At 42.6% G+C, this 24443-nt stretch overlaps 1 protein-coding gene across 4 annotated transcripts in view; it reads left to right on the top strand.

The window, feature by feature from the left end:
- Positions 1-24443, top strand: part of LOC102199986 (C-terminal-binding protein 2-like) — a 78796-nt gene that overhangs the window by 38516 nt on the left and 15837 nt on the right. For 3 of the 4 annotated variants that reach the window (XM_005727430.2, XM_005727429.2, XM_005727431.2), the window contains exon 1: positions 2038-4369. The exons of the other annotated variant lie outside the window; for it this stretch is intronic. In XM_005727430.2, coding sequence (XP_005727487.1) covers positions 2086-4369 — 2284 coding nt within the window. In that variant the 5' untranslated portion in view covers positions 2038-2085. Of the gene's footprint in view, positions 1-2037; positions 4370-24443 lie in introns of those variants that run through there. 4 annotated transcript variants of the gene reach the window in all.

Raw genomic sequence — 24443 nt, 5'->3', positions numbered from 1 at the left:
CCCCCATTGGTTAATAAATTCAAAATGGGATTCAAAAGTGACCCCCCCCCTCATTCCTCTGCTTTGATTTAATAATTCATCTTTACAGTCTGTTTTAGATATTTGTGATGGTTCACTCGTGCCTCCTCTCCTTCCCTTTTAATTTCCTTTCTCGCATGAAGCAGGCTAGCAGTTCAGAAAAGCTCTCAGAAAACAGCCAAAAAGTCTCCCTCTTTGGTCTCTTCCTTTTTTTAATTACACAACTCCGATTAAGCAAAATATTAGTGCCAATGAGTATTCAGGAGTTTTCCATTAACACCGATATTAACCAAGGCTTTGGTCTTATATATTACCACACCCTCGCTGTCTCTGAGAGGGAATTTCAGATGGACACTTCCTCATCTTACATGTGTTTTCATGCATTAATAAACAAGATCCAGATCGGGATCGGGTTTCAGCCACAACGGCATGAAGTAAGACCTGCAGAAAGCTGGGTAAGTACACCTTTAGAGCCACGCAATGAAAATCACCTTTTTTAATTGAAATGATAAATGTATCCAGTTAATTACAACTTAATGAATGTCTCTTGGATGATACATAGCACAGTTTGTTTTCTTTTCATACGCCTCCTTGTTTGAACAAATTGAAATGAGATTGTGTTTTGGTGCTCTTGCTCAGCGAAGGTTGTAGGTGCATTGGGATTAACTACTGTTACAAAAAGATCCCTCCCTCCCCCTTCACACACATATGTGCACACACTCGTATCCCCCTCCCCGGTGTTTTAGTTTTCTCTGCAAAGGGGCAAATCCAGATTACAGAGCCTCCCTAAGTGAAGGAGATCAGAGGAGATTTGTGAAAGAGGGGGAAGGTGCTGTATTTTACTGACAGTAAGATGCATATAGATAGAACTGTAATATAAATGGCCAGATTAAATTATACTGAGGGTCTGTACAAAGTGACGCATTTCACTCATTCATTTTGAGGCCAGATGTTGCGTGTGGATTTCATCATGCATTCTGCAATCACAATTTTCATTGTCCTGCATTTTACGTACAGACAGCAGGTCTGACTGATCCCAAATCAAAGAGAGTGAGGCACTGTCAGTAAGCACCACAGAGCCATCAAGGACATTTCACAGAGAGTTGGGCAGCAGTTGCGTGGTGGCTCTGCTGCAAGCATTGGGCCTGGAGGATTAGTGTCCAATCAGAGTGGATTTGATGTTTACTGACAGCACATGGGACTTAGCTGGGAGACCTGTATTTCATTTGTTTTCAATGAAGCTGTACGTCTTGCCTGGCCTCCCCTCCCCTCGCCATCACTCGGCCAAACTACGTTCTGAGACCTGTTGACGGCAGCGCATCAGCAGCAGCTTCAGGTAGGTGTCTCTGAAAGAGCGGGTAAGGGATTTGGGAATGGAATCAAAATCACTGGCATTACCATGATCACGATACTCATCACCATCACCAGATACGCTCGTATCTGGTTCACATGACGTCACAGTTGGATGTGGAATTAAACAGGCTTTATTTAGGTGTAATCCCTCATAGCAATCGGCAGAGCAAGTAAAATGTCCCGGAGAAGGGACAGCTAAACCCTATTGGATTAGTACAAGCCCCTGCCCATCCCAACCTATAACCCAACCTATCCACTTCTTCCCCCCCCCCCCCCCTTTTTTTTTTTTTTTTGGATGAATGTTTGCTGGCTAGCTCAAGCATGCACTCTGTTTCTGTGTCTTCTACCTCTGCAGTGTTTGTGTGGTTTGGTGTGATGTGGATATGTTTGTGTGTGGTGTCCTCTTTCCTCATGCGCAACAAGCCAGCATGGCCAGAGATTAATTATTCAAGGGCTGCCAGCAAAGGGGGAAGTCACCTGATAGCACGGACTTACAATATTACAAACAGATATCAGGTGAAACGCTAGACTTTGCTTCATCTTCATCCTTTCTCACTCCGTTCTATTTTTTTGTTGCTGCTGTACATGAAGACCTGAAAGAGAACTTTCTCTCTCTCACACACACTGCCTGTTGGGAGCTCTTTATTTTTTCTATTTCTGTGTTTTTTTTCTTTCCTCTGTTAACAGATTTTCAGCTTTTTTTCTTTTTCGCCAATGCTTGTCCCTAACAAAGTGAGCCTCGGACGCTCCCACAGTTGGGACACGTTAGGGGGGAATGAGGGTCAGTGGGAAAGACCTGACAGCGTGTACGAACAGCAGGCAAGAGTAACAGGCCGGCGGAGCTCTTTGTCATACGGAGAGGGAGGAGGGTGGTATGAGCCACCACCTGGGGTGCGTCTTCCTGACCTCGATTTGAAACGCGACCCATATTCCTACCAAGATTCCCTTTACGGACAGGTTTACGCCGAGAGACACGACCCACGGGGGCTTAGGAAGGGCTCTGTGCCAGATCTAAACCACTACGAACGAGTGCCCATGGCTCATCGAGGATCCATTCCACACCAGGACTACTACTCCCATGACCCAGCCATGACTCCTCGGCCACCGGAGGCCTTTTACCGATCTGAGCATCAGCCTCCGCTGCCTCATCCTCTCAGCAGGTCGGGCTCACATTTAGGAATGACACCTGGGGCTCGTACTGCGTGGGATCAAGGTCAGGTAGTGCGGGCTGGATCTCAAGGGCCCCCATCACCTTTACCTCCTCCTCCTCCTCCAAGCACTCATGAATTGAATAGGGCATATAGAGAACCTGGTGCTATAACTTCTGCTAAGATATCCCTTCGAGACCCCCCTCCTGCTCACTATGGAATGGAGCAGCCGTCTCCTCGGTATGCCAGTGAGCCTCCGCCTCTGACAAGTCAGTCCGTTTATACTGATGCTAATGGCCGCCCTCTGGATCCGCAGCAGCAGGCTGCCACCTGTCTAGTGGTAGATCCAGCCAGTCAAAGCATGATTATGAGGCAAGAGACAGCCTCACCGTTAACCATCCAGCAACAGCATCAATTACAGCATCAGCAACAAATACAGCAGCAACAGTTACAACAGCAGCAACAAATACAACAGCAACAGTTACAACAGCATCAACAAATACAACAGCAGCAGTTCCAACAGCAACAACTTCAGCAGCAGCAGTTACAGCAGCAACAACTACAACAGCAACAAATACAACAACAGCAAATTCAGCAACAGCATCTTCAGCAAGAACAGTTGCAGCAACACCATCTGCAACAGCAACAACCTCAACCTCTGCCACCTCCGCCTACCATGCCGGTCACTGACCCTAACCTTTCTATGGCTGCACCACTTCCTGCTCCACCTACTCCAGTCCATACTGCAGCAATTGCCCCTGCTGCACCTCCACCTCTGCAAGTGGTTCCAACTCCAGCCCCTCCTCCCCCAGCTACTCCACTCCCTGCCCCTCTTCCCGCTCCTCCACCAACCGCCCCACAGACTCCTTTGCCGGTGGATCCCAAGAAGTCGGTCGATCCAGAGTTTCTTTCTCTGTTGCGAAACGAGGGCCTCTCAGAGAGCACCATCTCCTCACTTATCCAGCAGGGGTTTGACTCCACTAGCATGCTGGCTGTCATGGAGGAGAACGATGTCCGCACAGTTGCCCCAAACCTCGGTCAGGCTCGTGTGCTGTCTCGCCTGGTCCACCATTACAAGCGCCCAATAGAAGCTACACCAGCCCCCTCCCAACCTCAAACGCCCATGCGAGGTCGCTCTAATAGCTTTAGCCATCGCGCAGACATCTATCAACCACACCACCACCATCATCATCCACCACATACCCCACAACCTTTAGCAGTAGATCCCCAACTAATGCCCCCACCAACACCTGGGGCCATGCAAACTATCTCTCCGCGGATGGGAGAAGTAATCGGTAGAAGGCCCAGCAGTGCTCCCTCGCAGCAGTTACTGGAAGCCTCTGGAGGATACCCGGGCCAACCCACTCGTTCACCAGGGCCATACGCTGGAGCCCTCATGCCTGTCCAATCAAGACCCATGTCAGCCTACTCTTCTGGGATGCCAGGGTTGCCTATGCCAGGTATGCAGATAATGCCTCACCAGATGACTGGGTCAATGCCTGCCATTGCGGGGTCCATTCACTCGATGCCAGGTATGCCACAGCAGATGCCTATATCCATGCCTGCTTTACCACAGCCACCGCAACAGGTACCAAAAGCATACTCTACCAACTACACAGTGCCCATAGAGCTGATGAAGAGGGACAGGAACTTAGTGCCATTGTCACCCATGCACAGCCCTCACCCTAGTCCTCAGCTGATCCGAAAGGGTGGGGGACCAGGATCAGACAATGCTCTCGTTCCCGTGGGAGCACCCGTTCAAGGCCAAGGTGCCCTGGCTGCTAACCAGAAGCTAAGTCGACGCACGGGTCCACCAGTCATCGTGTCGACTATGGCATCTCCAGATACAAGTAAATCCTATTTTTTTCTCCTTTTAGATTTATCTGGTATTTGTCTGTTTTCATGATAGATGTGCTCTTGGCTGTTTCACATGTTTTCAATAGATAAGGCTGTTTACTTGTGACAGAGCTCTTCATTTTGTGTGTGATTTATGTAAGATACCAGTTCCCATTCCTCTCATTGCTTTCAGGAGCAGCACAAAGCAGTGCTGCTGCTTTGTTAGAAATCATATCAACTTATAAATATTACTTTGACATTTCTAAGAGCCATTCAGCAGTTGTTTCTTTAAAAAAAAAATAAAAGGAGAAGACACTGTAAATCTATTTTCATCCTTCGTCGTGATGAATCATGTGTAAGTGAATACCAGATAAGCCTTCGCTTTATACCAGCATACTTTGCTTTATACCAGCATTCAGACTAGGGGTATGTGAAATCTATTTAGCTCAGCATGGATACTGGTATGCTATGCATGATTCTTGACCTTAAAAAAATCCAAACACAGTTTGAATGTTAATGGAAGACTTTTTGAATCGTTTTATCTTTCTGGTCTGTGCTGTCATTTGTTTCCTCTCCTGTCTTGGCACTAATTACATCAACAGTAGATAAATGATGTGTCTTTTCTTGCTGCCCTTGTCTATTTTTTATAAAGCTGCTGTCCAGATTTTGAATTATTACCATAAAAGGATAACTTTTTGCTTTAAGCATTCTTGTAATCTACCCCACGTCCTAAGCCGATACTTACATCTCACTTTCTCGTCTGCTTATCTCTGCGAGAGCCTGATTTGTCAGAATTCCTGTTACTTTCTCTGAAGACCTTTTGTCATTTCACTAATCTCATGCAGTTCCTTTGTCAGAATGAGATATCGCCCATTAAATACAACACAAATGGCATTGACGAGGCGCAATATAGAGGATTTGGGAGGAACAGCTGTCAGCAGCCTTTCTGATATGTTTTAAAATTTAACAACTGTGCACGGTCTTCATGTTACAGTCTGTCAGTCACCGCATTCATGTGTGAACAGTTCACATTAGGATTTCTTTGACTAGAGAAGTCAGATGTTGTGTGCAATTACTGTGTGGGAGCAGGAGGTAGCTTGTGTGTACATCTGTGTGCAGTATGTGGGATTGAGTTTGCCACCGACTCCTTCTGCAGATATGCTTTTTTAAAATAATTTAGCTCTTATCTGCTGTATCAAATGGTAACTATTTGGCGCAAAAGCAAAATCAACAGGCTATTTAAGAAAAAAAAAAGAATTTGTTCTGCCACAACTGTATAGGATTCAAGATGTTGCATAATGGTGATTGCAGCATTAGTTGTGTAGCTCTTCAGCTGGGGTGTCATTGTAACTGCAGCTGTTTTTGATCACATCCTCTTTTTCTGTGCCTTGCACCATCTCCCCATGGCCCCTGAGCCCTTGTTGCAGTAAACACAGATATCTTCCCTCATTGTGATAATAAGGATGCATCACGGTAGCCTCGAAAAGCTTTATAGCCACTCGGGCCACACAGCATTCCTTCAGGCCCTTCTGCCTGCCAAGGTGTACCGCCAACCTGCGTAGAATAGCAATTAGTCTTACCTTGTTCCTCATGAACAGATCTGCTAATTCATTTTATTTCTGAGACTCCTCTTTGTTTCTGTTTTTTTTAGTGTTTATTTAATGGGTTGTGTCCCAAATTCACTTTTCAATTCCAGATTAAATAAAATGCATTCAGTCAATTCATCCTCATTGTGTAGTCGGTCAGATTTATTTGGATATCAGATTAAAGCTTTAAATCAGCACAAGAGTGGCTACCTAAATTATATTTAAATCCCATGGCCTGATAGAAGTTGATTTTATAGGCTGGGCAATAAAGGCCGATTTCTCCATCAGCACCAGCTCACCCGAGGCTGACTAGCAGCATCACTGGTCAGATAAAATCGAATTACACTGCTGATGGCCGATGTGTGATTGTGTCATTCTCTCTTTGCAGGTTCTGATGAGTACAGGGAGTGAGGCTTAATCCTTCCTTTGCTGCAGTAATCCATAGATAGTCCCATTTTGCTCAGACCAGCCTTCTGGCTTTCCGTGAGACCTTCTGTACATAGATAGTGGATTGAAATAGACTTAAAATGTACAGGACAGGCTGGATACACATTATTGAACGGAGACAGCTTTGTTGTCCTCTTGTGTGTGTGTGTTTTGTTCCTTTGTTTTCTTTTGTTTTTAAGCCCAAAAGAGCAGACATTAAAAGAACCCCACTGCTTGATAGTCAAAATATGCTTTGGAAACAGATTTCTTCATGTCTGCGTCATACACATATATCACATTGTTAGTACACACACAGTCAGCAGAGTAGACCTCATTTGCATGTGGCTGACATTTGTTGCTTTGGTAATTTCATCTGTTAATGGACACGTCCGCAAAAGCTGCTCTGAAAGCATGTTCCTAAATTGTACGTTGCTAGGCAACATGGGTTTTGGTGGTAATCGTAGGCAGATTTGCTTTTGGTTAAAGGGTCGCTCCATTGTCATAAAACACTGCAAATTTACTCCATCCGTTTTTTCCTTATACAAAAAGGCAGGCTGAGCTAATGCATTTAGAAAAAAAAATGCAAAAAAATCATCCACTTATTTTGGGATGGCTAAGTAGTTATTTGGAGGTTTTGGTTACTTTTTTCCAAAAAAGATAGCATAATTCAGACTTAGCAATATAGTATGTTTCAGCCTGTCAGGTAAAATGTTGTAATGTTGTTTTATCAGGTAACACTATTAGTCTTAATAGCAGCATTAACTCCAGGCAGGTGAGGTGTTTCTGGTTTTTCCAACCAAGAGAATTCTTAAAGGTAGACTCGGGACACACTAGAGAGATGAGGTCTCACAAGTGGCTCGATATCACCCCTGAAGAGCCGAAAATGGTTGCTGGGGAGATGGAGGTCTGTCCCTACAACCTGAATCTGGACAAGTAATAGAAAATGGATAGATGGCAGCAATAATGCTTCTCTAACATTTTTTGTTGAATAAGTTATGAGATTGTAAACTGGATATTCTGAATACCTCAAATAATTCATTAGCAATATGTTGCATCCAGAAGCAGAAAGAATTTCCCTTTGAATTAATAGCTCATGTGTAAATGCAGATGGCATGGCCCCACCAACCTCACTATATGATGCTTTATGGAATACCCTAGAGCAGGGATAACTAGGACACCCCACCCCCAAACTGGCATAAACACAATATAAGCTACTCTAGGACTCTACCTTCTTTACTTCCACCCCTGCTGAGGGCGTTGACCCCCTCATCACGGACTTTGGCCAGGTGACTCAGTGCCAGTTCACGTCAGCTTTGCTTTGCTCTGCAATGCATGACTGACACACTAGCCGCAATTTTCTTGCTTGCTTAGGCCTGGCACGATGGTGGGGGAGGGTTGTGGCATGTTCGTTCTGGAGATAGCAGATTATGTATTAACGGGGTCCAGGTCAAAGCTACAGACAGTTGTTAAACTGACTGAGGGATTAAGTAAAAGGGAGAGAGAGCGATGGAGAGAAAGTGACATAGTTCTGCTTCTGATAGATGATGAGTTCAAGCTGCACAGTGGGGTGGGGAAACGGGGCGTTGACAGCTGTCAGTCAACCTTAAACTCTCCATAGAGATGAGGTTGGCTGTCAATCTTTCATCTGGCTTTTGAAGGTCACATATTGGCCTAAATCTGGGTGGCAGTCAAAGGTTGTTTTGTTTGGTTGGTTGGTTTTTTCTGGCTAGCCACCATGTTCCTTGCTCACAATTATTTTTTTTTTACCCACCAAATAAATGCCATGCATCCATACATGCATAGTGGAGAGGTTGCCAGTCTAGCATAGGACTCTAAAAAGTGCTTAAGAACGTTTTTAAAAAAGGATTAAACAATTCAGTTTAATTCACTTGTATTTATATGGCAACAAATCACAACAACAGTCACCTTAAGGCACATTATGTTTTAAGGTAAAGACCCTACAGTGATACAGTGAAAACTCCAACAGTCAGAAGACTCCCAATGAGCAAGCAATTGGCGACAGTGAGAAGGAAAAACTCCCTTTTAACAGGAAGAAACGTACAACAGAATGAGGCTCGGAGGGGACAGCCATCTGCATACATGAACCACATTATTATCATTATTATGTAAGGCTAAATCATTCACTACTTTAAACCACCACTTTATTTGCATCAGAGTGAGGAAGGAAGTTGATTTAAGGGACTTTGAATGCAGCATGGTTGTTAGTGCCAGACAGGCTGTGCTGAGTATTTCAGAAACTGCTGATCTACTGGGATTTTTTTTCCCCCAGAACCATCTCTAGGGTTTACAGAAGATGGTCAGAAAAGCCAGTGAGCATCAATTCTCTGGGAGAAAATGCCTTATTGAAGGTGACATTACTTCAATCTCATAGACAGGCAACAGTAACTCAAATAACCACTCGTTACAACCAAGATATGCAGAAAAGCATGTCTGAACACAGCACATCAAACCTTGAAGCTAAGGAGTACAGAAGCAGTAAACCACACCGAGTATCACTCCTGTCAACTAAGAACAGGAAAGGAGGCTACAGGTTATATTGGCTTGTGAAAGTTTGACAATAGAGGAAAAATTCTGCCTTATCCGATGAGTCTTGATTGTTCCTGCAACATTCGGACGGTAAAGTTAGAATTTGGCTTAAACAAAATGAAAGCAAGGTTCCATCCTGCCTTGTATCAGGAGTTCAGGCTGTTGCTGGTGATGCAATGGTGTGAGAGATACTGTAAATTGATAGGCTTCTTTGCATACAAAGTAAGTAGAGGCATCACCTGTGATCCTCAATTGCTTTGTTAAGAAGAATCAAATTACTAATTGTAGGACAGTTTGGGATGAATTCAGTTGCTATGCTGTTGGATCTTGTCTTATTGGATCTTATCTCTTATTTATACCCCTTACTGGACCCTACGCCACAGCAGCCAAGACTACCGGGAGTGATAGTACAGTGTGCAATGTTATTAAAAACTGAAGTGCTTGATAAAAATGCATTGGATTGCACAGCTGTTCCCAGTTAAGTTCTTTGTGAGTGTATGTAAGATGTGTTTATGAGAGATTGTGTAAATGGACATTTGCAGATGGTATTGGTGGCATCTGTTAAGGCACGGTTCTCAGTCTCTCAGTCTCTCTCTCCCCTCCAGATGTTCCCGTTATCAGGCACTGACTCTGTTGGGATTACATCTATACGAATATTGAGTAGTCATTTTCCGTTCATGTTTTCCCCTCTTTTTGTCTTAAATTAACATTAAATTGTTTCCAGTGTTTCTTTGTCGTTCCCTCTTGTCTCATACTTGCCTCTTGGTCTTTCTTAGGGAAAAGAGAAAGAGGTAATGGGAGAAATATGTTTCAAACGTAATAGCTCAGCACATTCATTCTTGACTGTGGTTGTGGGTTGTAGAGCCTAGCTGCAAGAAAATGTGGGAAATGAGTAATCTGAAGATGTGAGGTGACTGAACCCAAGCAAAGACAGAAGAACAGATTGAGGAAGAAAGACCAAAGATCGCGGTTCAGCGCAGAGAAGGATGCTATAGATTAGATTAGAAATGGTTGAGGAATACAAATGGGTAGATTATTTTAAACTCTGTTGTGCCATCACGAAGCAAGCGAGTGAGGGAGTGCAGGGTGAGGACACTGCCAATCCATGCAGAGCTCTGTTCCCAGATCCAAAGAAGCTGATGTCATACTTGTAAATAATGTGGAAAATGGAGAGTAAAATGATAATGTGACTTTTTTTTCCCTGTGGCCTGGGGATTCAAGCTATGCAACAATTTGCTCAAAAACATGTCATCAGCAAAATGTGAATTCAAGCATTTAAAGATAAAAAGTGAAAACTTTTATACACGAGAAGCTAAAACCAGTAAATGATAAATGATTTTCTGTTTATTGACTGATGGCTCGACTGACTTATTTCAAGAACAGTTTTATTAATCTTCCCCTGGATTTGTATAAGTGTTATTTAACATGTCGTAAAAGCCTCTGAGAGTGGATAACACTTGCCAGGTGTCTGTTAATTTACAAATGTTGCAGTGATGGTACCATTTAAAAAAAGGTGGCCTTTAAAGAGAAAGTCTGACCTTTCTGGCTAAATTGCTCTGTTATTTCAGAGAGATACGAAGTGATTAACAGCAAAGAGAAGACAGGCAGTCGAGGTCAAATCCTCAAACAGTTGTAGCTCAAAGGTAGAAGAAAAAAGAAAGCAATAAATTGAGAAGCTGAAAGCTTATGTTTACTTTCCTCATCAAAAAAAGACCTTTTCTCCTCTCACTTCCTTCCCTTCGTTTTCTTTCCTACCACCTCCTGTCTAATTTCTTCTTGTTTTTTCTCTCTTTTCTTTTCCTCAGTGACCAGAGAGTCACTCTGAATTATTCATTTTGAGAAAATTTAATCTTCATGTGTTTTGAGGCGAACAACGAATAAGCTGAACGTGAATATGCGCAAAACTTGACACTCTGCTCGGCAGTGTTTTACCAGAAGCCAACGGGTTGGATATGTTTAGAGGTGCAGATGAATTTCATTTGCACCCAAGGAAAATATTGTACAATTCTCAGTAGGTATGTCAGCCGTGTTAAGGATCACAGGAGGGGGGCTGTAAATAGGGTTTGTGTTTCACAGTGTTTTTAGTCTCGCGCGAGGATTTGCGTTTGTGCGTACCTGTGTTTTCATGCATATGAACAGCCGTCATTGGATTTTCCAATCCTGAATTTCTATTATGTTTTTAAAAATTATTTAAAAGAGAGATTACTGATAAATGAGTCAGCGTCTTACATCGAAATCAGATATGTGATTCCTGTCTGCACTCTACTTGTCCAAATTTGCAGCCGGGATGAGGGCTGAAAAAAGTGATGCCTTCCCCCCATTCATCGTGATCACAAACACACACACACACACGCATAGACGCACTCGGTCTCTCACATCTTCTTAACATCTCATCCTCTTTCTAGTGAAGCCAGTTGGCTCAAGTCACCGAGAAAGAGAAAGGTGGATGAAGAGATGATGGCGAGTCAGAGAGCTGGAGGGATGCGCAGAAGGAGAGTGGATGGGAACAAGAATTTATGTGGTGAAATTGCCTCTCTTAAAAAAAGGAAAAAAAGAAATTCAGCATCTGTTGTCCACCTGCAGCTGTGCCATGTCTTTTTCTCCCTTTTCTCTTCTTACTCGTCTCCCCGGAATGCCGTTTGTGCTTCAGTCATTTGGCAGCAGCACGACATGCAGATCACAGGAGACAGATGGGATGGCGAATTTTAGAGGTCAAATTATACAGTAGGCTCTCTTAGTCAGGCACTCTCTTTTCATGAATGAGACTTTTTTACTCCAGGCCTGGTTTGCGGGCTCTGGTTACATGTTGTAACCAAACCTCCTCAATGAAGTCCTTTAAACTCACCACACTTCGGTTGGGCTTACACTAAACACATCACAATGTGAGCGCCAGTGTTACTATACACGTGGTATACTTTGTTCTTTATTTAATCAGAAGAGTTCAGTGTTTGCTAACATTTGCTTTTTTTTAACTTTGCAATATAGTGACAGTCCAAAAAGTATGCTGCGTTCCCATTGTTTCAATAAAAGATTGTCAAGGTTGTTTCTTTGGCTTCTTTCTTTGATTAACTAAAAGAAATAATCAGTTTACCGTTTCAACAAATTCACACAGTTCATTCATGTCATCCACTCTCATCTTTCATGCTGAGCCACACTGTGTGCTTTACATTGATGGCAGCATGTGTCCTTGGTTTATTGACTAAAACTAGCTTCTTCTTCTTTTTTAACCCTGCTCCAATATTTAAAGATTTAAAAAAAGTAAGAATTTATTCACTTCAAGACATTTACACAAAAACGTATATGGAAGACATTTTCACAGCTGAAATAGGATCATAATAAATAAAACATTGTAAGTCCACCATCAACTCCAAGAAATATTTTGTTTATCGTTGCTTATCTTAGATGTTTGGCCTTCGGTGTGCAGAATGATGCAAAATTTGACATTCGTTTTGGGCAGCTGGAGGCGGTCGGCTCTGGAGCTGTAGCAGGTCGTCCACCAATCAGAAGGTCATCGTTTTGACCTCCCGGCTTCTCCGGTACAGGTTTCAAAATGTTCTACTGCAAGATGCTGAAACCACCTAAAAAATAAATCTGCCCCGATGTATGCGTGTGTGTCAGTGGGCGATTGTGGGTTGGAATGTAAAACACTTTGAGTGGTTGATAAGGAAAGAAAGAGAGCAGTAGAAATCCTGTAAATTCACCATTTTTACAACAAGCTAGTTGGCATCTTACAACAAATATGAAACACATTTGTGTGTGTTAATTTTTCCAAATTAAAAATAAAACACTCTTGTTGCATATTTGGAGATCATAAATATATGAGCAGCCTGAATAGATATTATTATGTCAGGTCCTTAACCTCTTAAGCCCCAAGCTTAACTGATCTCCTGCCTTTTGCCCCCGTATCAGGGTGCGTTGGGGCTTAAGAGGTTAAACTTGTCTCAGGAGCTTCTTTAAACTTGGATTTAGAAACCTAAAGGTTAAATCTACCTTAACCTATGAAACAGGGGTGTCAGTCTCATTTTGCATCATGGGCCACACACGACCCAATTAGGTGTTTAGTGGACTGGATCAGTGAAAGTAGCCAGTGTAAAGAAGTTTAACTACACATTTAATCATTGACATGTCTTAAGAAAGAGAAGTGTAATTTCAAATATAAATCCTTGCTAATAGAGATGGCTCTTTGGGGTTAAACCTCAAGAAATAAATGTGAAAAATACTGAAAATGAACTCCTTAGGAGAACTTTGTCCTATAAGTATAAAACATAGAACTCTAAGTTCTTTAATGCCTGATACATTTATTTTACTGCAAAAAACAAAACCCAACTTTTTGTAAATAATGAAACACATGGACTTTTCTGTTATTTGATGCATTACTAACAATAAAAACATCTGTTTCTGTCATTTTATCTGCCACTTACTTACCTTGATGATTTTGTAATTTAGAAGGCTGTAAAACTGACAGAAATACAGTAAAAAAAAAAAGTCCAAATCTTCTTCTTTAAAACCAACCAGTAGGCTGAATTAGACCCTTTGCCTTGCTCAGTTCTTGCCCCTAGACTGTATGCTTGACTGTATGACACCCCAGCTATAAAGCATTAATGCACATCATTCATATCTTTAATTATCTGTACTACTTTTGAACAATTTAGAAAAAAGAAATAATTCTATAAATCTAAATTTTTAGCTATTATCTGAACTTTAGAAATTGAAAAAAACAACAACTTGAAATTAGTTATTAAGTCAAAATTTTAAGATAATAACCTGAAATTTTTGACTCGTGTATGGCAAAAAATAATATTTTGTATCAGAAATGAGCTGACATCTTAATAACTGGATTTCGGGCTCTGAAAAGCAGTGTTGTGGTACAAATAATGACCCAGAAACTCAGACAGACTTGTTAACTTTTACTATCAGAGTCCTTTTTTAGAAACGGCGTCTCGGTATTTAGCCATCCTCTCAGACCGGTGTTGTAGTAAACATCCTAATCTGTTACTCTTCAAATCCCGGGATCCGTTAGACTCCAGGAAGGATTACCGTAACTTTAAAACTTTAATTGTAGGGATCTGCTGTACTTGCATTTGGAGGAGCTCTAAAGAGCTCAGTAGCAGGTGAGTGTCAGTGTGTGTGAGAAAGAGAGAGAGAGAGAGTCTACAAACTTTTAGATATTGGGAATTAATTTCGCAACTGCTGGATTTTCTATTAAATCAGAAATGTGCATGCATATGATAGCACGTCCATGTGAAGGCTCCGACCACGTTTTGTCCTTGTATGCAACCAAAATCTACATCTTACATCTTTGTGCAAGCTTGCAACTGACAAACATCCTGGTGTTTAAGCCTTGAAATTTCATCCAAGGGGTTATAAAGTGAAAAACATATCTAATCATGTCCATTTCAAACAGTGAGAAGAGAGGGTGGCGGAAGAGAAAAATGCAGCTGAGATTGTGAAGATGAGTTTGTGAACAAGGGGGAATGAAACTGAGAAAGGGTTGGGCGGAGGGCTAGTTGGTGGTGGTGGTGGGGGAGAGCTGGCACTCTTAAAGGACCATGAAGGCCAGATCACAAATAATAAAACAGAAAGGGAGGGAGGGAGGAAAGGCTGAAAGGAGGGAGGGGAGGGAAAAAAGAGCGAAAGGAAAATATGTTGAGCGGAGGGGAAGGTCGGAGAGAATGAAAGAGGGAGTCGTACGTGTGCCAGGAGCGCTGCACCTCTCCCCGTGACTGGTGCTCTTCAAGGATTTTTTTTTCTCCCCTCTCCTTCGACTCTTTTATTTCCCCCCTCTTTCATTTTGAAATTCTTCTGCATAGCCGTGACACCGGATTGTTTTCTCTTTTTTTTCTCTCTCTCTCTCTCTCTTTTTTTTCACATTTTTCTCCCCCCACGCCTTCCTCTCTCTCTCTCTGTCTCTCTTACTCTCTCTCTCCCTGGCTCTCTCTCCGTCTTTCTGTGACTTGCAACAAAAGGCTGACGGAGTGAGCCTGACGTCTGAATGAATAGCCCAAACCTGCTGTGAAGGGAGAGCAGAGGAAGACGGAGCAGGGAAGAGGAGGCTGAGGAGGAGAGATACGACTGATCTGGCTGAAGAGGCGGAAAGAGGAGAGCGCTAGAGAAGTGCTGATTGCTGGCTGAAGACAAATAGAGATCCCGATTTTTTTCCCCCTCCTCCTCTCTGGAGATTAAAGGAGTTGAAAGCAGTGCCTTAACTGCACGGGTGGGGGGAGTGACGATCGTAGTTCTCGCTCTCCTGTCCTCCCCCTCACCCACTGCCCTCCTGTGCCGCCATACGTTTTGGTTGGGTTTTCTTTTTCCTCCCCTTAAGAGTACAAGTCGTCTGAGAAATTGAAATGGAACTTCTGGGGGTGAGGTGACGAAGGAGGACAGATTTGGAAACAAGCAGAGGGGAGAGCAAGAGAAGACAGCATAGGAAGACAGAGAGGGAGGAGGGAGGCTGGAGTAGGAGGCAGAGAGGAGAGGAGAGGATAACCCCAGGGCATACTGTGTGAGAATACACCAACGCCCACTTCTTCTTCTTCTTTTTCTTTTTTATTTTCTGCCCCTCATCAGTACGTTTTCTCTGCCATGTGCAGCACCTGATTTGAAGAATGTGGAGACATTTCCCAGGCAAGGAGCATGTTTCACATTGTCTTATGCATACGTGTGTGTGCGTACACTCATCAAGGATAATAATAAAAAGCTGTGGAGTGTGTGTGTGTGTGTGTGTGTGTGTGTGTGTTTGTGTGGGTGACTGTGAAGGGTGTGGGTGTGTGGATTGGGAGTGGGGGGAGGCTAGATTTGGCTTTAAGGCTAATGAGCCTCTTATGTTTTTGCAATGAAGTGTGTCATGAAAACAGTGTGTGTGCGTGCACGAGGGCAAGCACCCATGTGAGTGCGTTCAGTGCTTCCTTGGTTTGAAACCACAGAGGTCTCTACACAGCAGCGAGAGGACGGCAAGCTTGGATGAGTTGTCATTTCTGGGGTCAAAGGTCACAGGAGAATGAGCGTGTGATTAGCTGCGCGTAAAGGTTAATGGTCTGCTGTGCGATTGTGGCCTGTAACACATTTTTTGTATTGCCAAGTCTAATAATTTATTTCTTCTTGAGAATACAGGCGCAATCGGTGCTAGCATGGAAATTGCATTTTTGGAATAAACTTGATCTGTAACCGTTTATGATTTTAATAACTGGTTGCAATTATTGCAAAAAAGGGTATTTTGTTTGATTTGTTTACTGTAAACAAAAAGCAGAGCTGCATCTTTTCACAGTAGTAAATGAAACCTTTAGTTTTCACTGGGATCCTGCAAAATTCAAACAAGTTCCATTTATGATGCTGCAAGGACATAGCTGATTGATTTTGTATCTGTGCTTTTTGTGAATGATAGCAAAGCTGAGATGTTATATCCACCGCCCCCCACCCCTCGTGTGTGTGTGTGTGTGTGTGTGCGTGCGCGCGTGCGCTCCTGACCTGGATGCGCTCTTTTCGATGTGTGCGTGTGAAGTAAAGCCGGAGTGCACTGTCTGCTGTTTATCAGCTCTGACAGCTGCTTTTGTCTCCAAACGCCGATTGTTTGTAGTCCACGCTAGCGGCGCACAAAGGGCAGCATTTAAAGAGGATGGATGCCTGTCTTCATTCTCAGTTTGCATTGTGGTCAGTTTTTACCACAGACGGCACCTGTGATATCTTTATGCGAGCGTACGCTTCTCTCTCTCACACACACACATTCATTTCGTCCTGTTCTTCTATCCCCGTCACTCCCTCACCCATCTGGCAGAGCATTTTTGGTGGTGATAACTTTGGAGGTGGGGGGTGTGTGAGTGGGGAGGGGTGCAGGCAGGCAGAGGGGAGGACAAACAATGTCTTTGTGTGTCCACATAGTGGAACAAGAGACAGGCTAGGGTGGCGGCAGCGTAGCTGGTCCGGTGGGGGCCTTGAGAAAGCAAGTCTGCCAAAGAAAAGATTACACACACCCCCTCTTTTTCTACAGATGCCAAGGGATCGTAAACACACTCAAGAAAGCAGACACTCCCAAGAACACAGGCGCCGGGTTCTTGTTAACATGTATGCACAGTTGCAGACTGTGACATTGGTGGTTTAGATTTTGAGTAGCATGTGAATGGACGTGCACGAAAGCAATGAAAAAAGAAGTAGAGTAGATGGGGGCTGTCGCATTCAGAGGCGCAAATGCCCTTCGGTGTTTTATTTAACAAGATCTGCGACACCCGGGATAAACGCTGGTCATTAATGGCTATCATCTGTGGGTGTGTGCGAACTTAAGTGCGGCCAAACTCTGTGTTGATGTGTGTGTGTGTGCACAGGACTGAGCTGTGTTTGTATTCCCAATGTCTCCCTGGAAGAAAAATGCCGCAGATAAACATGATTGTGCCACTTCTGCTATACAGACCTCATTCACTGGGTTGCCAGGTATGGGTGGCATGCGAAGGGTTAAGATTTGATATCCCCTAATCAAGCTTTTCCTGTCTATCTGCTGCACTTGCCACAGCTTGCCCCCTCCTCCACCTCCTCCTCCCCTTCCTCTCACTCTTGGACTATCCCATCACTGAGGCCCCCCAGCTTTGGAGTTGCTAGGTAACCAGAACCAGCTGTTGGTCCTAAGCCCATTGAGCCCATTTTGGTCCTGCATCAACTGCAGAATAGTTTTCTCTGAAAGCTCGCTGTGAACTCAGCGACCGCCACTGTGTCCCTGACATCATTGTGCCATGGAAAATCTTCCTCACTTCCTTTTGTTTTTGCAGTCTTATTGTTCCGTTGATACGGTGGCCAGTGTTTGAGCGTCCGTGGCATGTGTCACACCGGCTCGATTAATTTAGCAGCATCTCACCACCTTTCACTTAAGGAAATGAGAAATGGAGCAAGTGAGGGCAAGAGGAAAGTGAAAAGAATGAGCGGCTGGGGTGGCAAGGGTTTAATAAAAGCAGTCACCTGTAATTGAGAGTCAGTTAAAATGACGTCAGGATATAAGAGTCTCTAAAGTGTTTCATTCCTCTGTTAGTGAGGACGCTAACTTGTCTCAGAAAGCCATTATGAGAGATTTGAGATGGCAGACTACACAGTGAAATTATTCACGAAATCACAATAGTGCAGGTAAGTTAATACGTCTCTGCAGTCCCAGAGTGGACCATTTGCACTTCAAAGTGTGTGACAACCTAAAAAAAACGGGCACACACAAAAACAAGCCTCAAGTAAATCTGGAGGGTGGGGGTGGGGAGAGAGTGGATTAACTTCCAAATAAATTGGTCTTTGTAAACCAACCAAGTCATGTTGAAAACCAGAGCTCAAAATCTGTGAGAAAATAGAGCCAGAGGAGAAAAAGATAACTGATGTAGTGTGATGTTATTAAAAACCAATTTAAAGAACAGTTTCCAAATCCAGGGGGAGAGACACAGGTTTGAGGTTTATTTGAGCAAAGGTTTATTTTCTTTCATTGATTGTTTGCGCTCTATTTAGGAAATGATTCTTCTCCCTCTGAAAACTGTGACTCACAGCGTCTGGCAGTGTCTGAGCTGCTTTTCCAAGATCAGTCCTTCCAAACGAGAGAATTAGACACCAGATCGTATTCACTAAGGAGAGATATTTCTACGAGTCCTGCTTCTTTTTCTTTTGCTTCTATTTCTGTTGTCACAATCCAAAAAGGCTTTTTAGTTTGGAACATCTGTAATCCATTTGTGGTTGAGAGTTCGCGCTTGCCAGCTCTGCCAAAAGTTTTCATACTTCCTGACAAATCATCCAGTTTGTGATTAGCGTTGGCTTAGGATGATATCAACTTTAGGCCATTCAAGCATCCCACGAGGGATGTAGCAACACATGACCTCCACTGGATAAGCCTATCTGCTGTCACACTGAACATGGTTTAGATTTAGTTAGTCAAGCTGTTGGCTTTGTTTCTTTATTACTTGCTGGCTTATACACAATGCTGGCTGTTGTGCTTTGATAAATACTTTGTGCACAATAACAGGAAATTGGCACAAGCAATTAGCATTTTTATCCCTAAGACTACCAGCCAAAATATCTTGCAGCCTAATGTAAACCGTCTTCATTCGTGTTGTTTCTGCTGCTTGCAGAAGTTTATGTAACAGTAAGTAGGACTTGAATAATGGCCGTGGTGAATTTTTGCCCTGCTAAAGAAGGAGTCTGGTATTGGGTGGGACTCTGTTTGGACACGGAGAGAGTTCTGGCTTTGCTTTTGTGTTTCCTTGAGTCCAGGTTCTGGGTTTGGCTGCTGGGTGGAACAGCTGGCAAGCTGCTGATAAACACCCCAGGCTGACGTTGACCCCACCGGGGAGGCAAAGAGAGGCACATAAACAGATACTCTAATATATACAGAGAGAAAAGCAACCAGATGCAATCAGGTTTTCTACAAGAGACCAACAAATAGAGATGAATTATTGGGATAAGACTCACTTATGTGCTCTCCTGTGGGCTTTTTACCATCTGAATAAACAGCGGAGCTTGTCATGTGTTTGTTTTCCTGTGGAATAATTATTTTATGACCTCCACAAGCCGGCTTTGTTTTCTCATCAGCGCAAAATAACTAATGCATGATCCTAACACAACCCAAAATTGTCATCTTGTAATTATTAGGGGGAAAAAGTGTGCCTGATTCTCTTAAGCTAATCATCTAAAATCAGCAAACAGAAGGTACTTTTCTGCTCGCATTTATAAAGATGACTGTTATTACAGCCGCGTGCAGCTACAAGCTGATTAATTCCCAGTTATATTCCACAAGGACCAATAATGACACTGTGGTAATCAACGTGTGGTTTACAGAAGCCCGTAGTAATGAGACGTACAATAAAGCAACAATACTTCCAAAACTGATGATGAGCTTACGACATGAAGACCTTAATGGCTTACAATGCAAACAAGGTTTTCGACCATCTTTCTGGCTGGTTACCTCAGGATTTGTGTTGTGAATTTTTAGTGATAGTGTACCCGGTTTGGAACCCCTCAAAGTCAGTTGCCATCTTCAAAGCAACTTCCGTTTGTGATTCAGTGGAGTCAAGTTGACATGTAATCTGTTTATAAATTGACAATTACTTGTAATAAATTGACAAAAATCGCAAATATGTTGCCGTCTGTTGCAAACCTGTTGCCATCTACAGTAATTCACATTGACAGAAATTCCCATGAACTGCTTATATTCAAACTCCAGCCAGAACGCCATGGATCTGAAACAGAAATTCCACAAATGATGATGTCGTTTTACTGCACAATGGTGCCCAAGACAACCTGCAATCTTGCGTAGACATAGCAATGTAACCAAAAAATAGTTGCAGCTGCAAATGAGTTGTGTTCATTTGTGCAGACAAGCATTCACTTCGACACTTGTGCAGACAAGCATTCACTTCGACACTGTAGTCTCTTGACTAAAATGCTTTTAGTCTTAGTGGAGTAAATCTCATAAGATTATAGTAGACTAAATCTAAAGTTGACTGAGTTGACTAAAATATAAAGCGTAACATTTTTGGGGGGTTTTTACAGTTAGAGTTGCTCCACACTGTTTACACTTGCTCCACTAGTGTTTTATTTTCCTAGACATCATATGCAAAATGTGTCCATATGTCGATTCTCGTCTTCCTCCCAATTCTTACTGCAGGAAGAGATCACCTCTGACTGGATCACTTCCAAAACTCATCCTGCCTTTCCACACAACTAAAATCTCCACAATATCCAAATGATTGGTCACCAATTTTGACACTGGTGCAAACTGAGTCAGCACGTTGGTAATCTGTCTGCGCTTAAAATTTTCAATTTGCAAACTTTCGCCAGTCTGTCTGAGAGTTGTTGCTGTGATGTAGAGACAGGCTAGCTCTCAAGAGTCATTGTGCAATCAAAAGTGGTTGCTTAGAGAATCTCTGGGCCATCAGTTGTTCGCTGCAAGTAGTTGTAATCTCCAATCACTTGGCAACCACAAATTTTTCCTAGTCCCAAGGAGGTTGTTGTTCTACTTTTATTCTAGTGTGGCTGAACCATAAAGTGAACCAGACATTCTTTGTTAGGAACTGAATGATCGAGAGGAATGATTAAAAACAATTAGCTATGAACAAAATTTTTCATTTAAATAAACATGATTAAGGAAAAGTGTATGTTAGCACCACTGCTAGGTGAGCTTTTCCTCCTCATACTGTTATTGCAGTTAAAAATTGTTGCAGTTACTTTAATCGGTTGATTCTTCTAGTCTAAAATTTGCAAATGTGAGGGTAAAGTTGTAAGAATTATTGATGTTATACATCGGTATCTGTCCTGGCTGCTCTTATTGTGTGAACTGTCTCTTAATTGTAGTACACGAAACGTACAGTTGCTCATTGACACGCTGTCATTTTTTCTGTAGCTTAGCGTCTGAAGGAAGATTCAGTCTTTCTGTTCAGCACCAGTGAGCTCCTTCAAATCACTGGTCAGGGATCCGAGTCATTAAGACTCACATTAACAGCTTTGTTAAGTGTTAATTATCCGCAGATTCATCATGTGTTAACCGCGGTGCCACGTTCTGCCTTATTAGGCCGGAGAAAGACGATTAACCACCAGGAAATAATTAATCAACAGCTTTTTGACCTACTTCCTGTAAGTGACTGATTTTTCCCGCCAGCTGCAACTTGTTTATCTGTGTACAAAGTATGAGCAACTGATTTTCTCCTTTTATCTCTGGGTGTGTGTGTTTGCATTTTTCTCGCGTGTGTATATGCACAAGTCGAGTATGTTTCCTTGTGTGTGACTCCTGGATGATAGCAGTATTTTGCAGTCGGATAATGAACTCGGCAGGAGTGTGATGAGGCAAGGCGCAGGGAAAGCTGTGGAGCCACAGGTGTGTTTGGCGAGCTGGAGTCCTCTCTCTGGACCTACCTCGCTAACACACATCAAACACACCTACACATACAAAATGAGTCCATCCGGTGAGAATAATAAAAGCTTTCATCTTATACTCTGAAGAAACACAGTGAAGCCACTTTTTTTCAGATTATACCTTCTGAGGACTTTGTATCAAGTACTGCTTTCAGCAGGAATTCTTAATAGAGGTGTAAAACATAATATATATTAAATACGAGCGAGACTTTCCAAAGATATATTCATTTTTTGTGTACTGAGAATTTTAAGTGGACAAGCCTCTCAATGTGTGTGTAACATTTGTGTGTCTTTTTATTATGAGTGAAAATTGTGAATGCTTTGCTTCAAAGGCTAACAAAAGACACTTTTTCACATTTTCTATGCTCCTCAGTTATGACAGCAAAGCTAGATGGAGGGGCCATCAGGAATTAACTAGTGACTCACCTGCTAAGAGCATGTGATATTTATTCAGTTTAGAGTACCTACTGTCAGTTTACGACAGGTAAGGTAAACTAGAGAACTCTAAAAGTCAGATGATCCCCTGTTAGCAAGCATTTGGTGACACTGGGGAGGAAGAACGCCTTTTGAACAGGAAGGGACCTCCAGTAGAACCACTCCCAGGGAGGGACTGCCATGCTTGACCAATGAGGAGTCAGAGGACGAGAAGAGCAGAAAAGAGAGACAAAACAGTCTATCGCAGCCTTTGCTAACACAGTTCCCCAATTTCCTCAGTCACAAAACCCTGCAGACCAGATGGCATCTATCTGGGAATGTCTGGTCGCTAGGGAAGAATATATGTATTCCCTGAACTGGTTGGCAGAGTGGTTGCTGCTGGTAATCGCTGTGTAAAATCAGTCATGAAGAGGGAGCTGCACCAAAAATCTCCTTGTGCTAGCTTTGGTAGGTGTCTTCCATGCAAACAACCGCTGCAGTCTGCTGGTGAACAAATCGATTACAAAGAGGTTTTCAGTGAAGCACTGTTTACTCCTTTGCACCAATTTCACCTAGTGACAGCAAGCAACTGCCAACTAGTTTGTGAATACACATTTTTCCTTAGTAAATGGTGCTTACCAGGGGGACAGTTGCTGACTGGTGTCAAAGCATACTTGTCTGTAGTTTTAGCAGTTGATTTCACCTGCAGCAAGTTGGGGAATACTCACTTTTCCCTGGCGACCAGTACAATCTGATATACTATCTACCTTTACAGCCCAGCAGGACTATGGTTAAATCACTAGACACTTCCACCACTTTCACAGGCTGTAGATTCACCGCAAGGGAAGCAGAATGCAGGTGAAGTAAAATAAAAACCCTGGCTATAGAAAGACGACATAAGTGTCTTTGCTGGAAACTAATAATTATCATTTGCTCTTGATACTAATTAGTTAGAGTTTTCTAATTATTTTTTTGACTGCATTTACAGTTTTCTGAAGTTGTATACACATCAGCAAAACATATTATTGGTGATTGCACACATTTCAAGTGATGCAGTTTTAATCTGAAGACAGATCTTTGCTTGTATTCACAAATCAGATACAGACATACAGACTGAAATAGTCACAACTGTCCGCACACATTTGCAAATAATATTGCTTCAATAATATCCCCAAAGCGCTGCACAGTAATAATATTAGTAATGGCTGTCATATAATAGAATATAATAAAAACTGTCTCTTTATCTCCAAAGTATTTTATGAAGCTGAGTTATAAAGTGGCTCATATATCTGTTGTAAAACTCATAAATTCAGCAAAACATAAAACTTGGAACCAAAGCAATAACATAAAAAAAATTACCAGCAAAACAATGGCAGTAATAACTAACAGAGTATCATTTCATCTAAACAAGTCTATAAAAGTGAATTTCAAGCAGCTATTAACAGATTATAATCAATCTGCTAGTTTGAGCTCGCTAACAGAGCCACGGGGGAGGCCTGTGTGCTGTGCTTTCATAGAGTTAGAGCTCAGAAGAAACAGATTTTGAAAAGCGTTATTAAAATCAAAGCAACAGAGGCCTCAATGGAGAAACTTTTCCCATAATGCAACTCTGCAGCCTCTTTCATTAAACCCTGCCACCCTGCGAACTCCGCTTCTTTTATACCCCGCTACTTGAGTTTGTGACTCATGCCTTCTGTTAATAATGTCACACACTTTCGTTTCCCTCCGGGGTTGCAGAAGATTTCATACAATTGTGAGGTGAAAGATTGGCGTATTGCTCCTTTAAATGCCCATCCGGAGCTTTAAAAGTAATCAGTCTTGTCTTCAAATCCATCCAACAAATAGGCAATCCACTTGAGCTGTTAAATTTTAAAGATATGATGATACAGAGTCTCAAGTTTTTCCTCACTGCAGTTTTACTCCCTGGCCCCATATTTTGACATTTCACTGAGTATAACAGAGCAATAGAACTAGAGTATTCGATTAAATAACCCCATAAAAATACATGCACGTGTTTGTATGTCAGCTAATATCACAGCCAGAGCTGGGATGGTGACGACAATCTGCAAAGCTCCTTTTTAAATTAACCCAGAGTTTCCATTTCTCGATGTTGGATGTAGAACAACAGCCTGTTATTCGGTTTTTTGTGTAGCTTTATGTGTACAGACTGCGTGCACATTTGCTTGGCAAGCAGAAGGTTGCAAGTTTGATTCCAGCCAGAGTCACAAATCCCTTCGGGGTTGCGTCAGGAAAGGTA

Source organism: Pundamilia nyererei, unplaced genomic scaffold (genome assembly GCF_000239375.1).
Source record: "Pundamilia nyererei isolate P.nyererei 1_Seehausen unplaced genomic scaffold, PunNye1.0 scaffold00024, whole genome shotgun sequence".
NCBI lineage: Eukaryota > Metazoa > Chordata > Actinopteri > Cichliformes > Cichlidae > Pundamilia > Pundamilia nyererei.
Note: the sequence above shows the minus strand (reverse complement) of the source record. Positions and strands in the feature narration are given on the sequence as shown.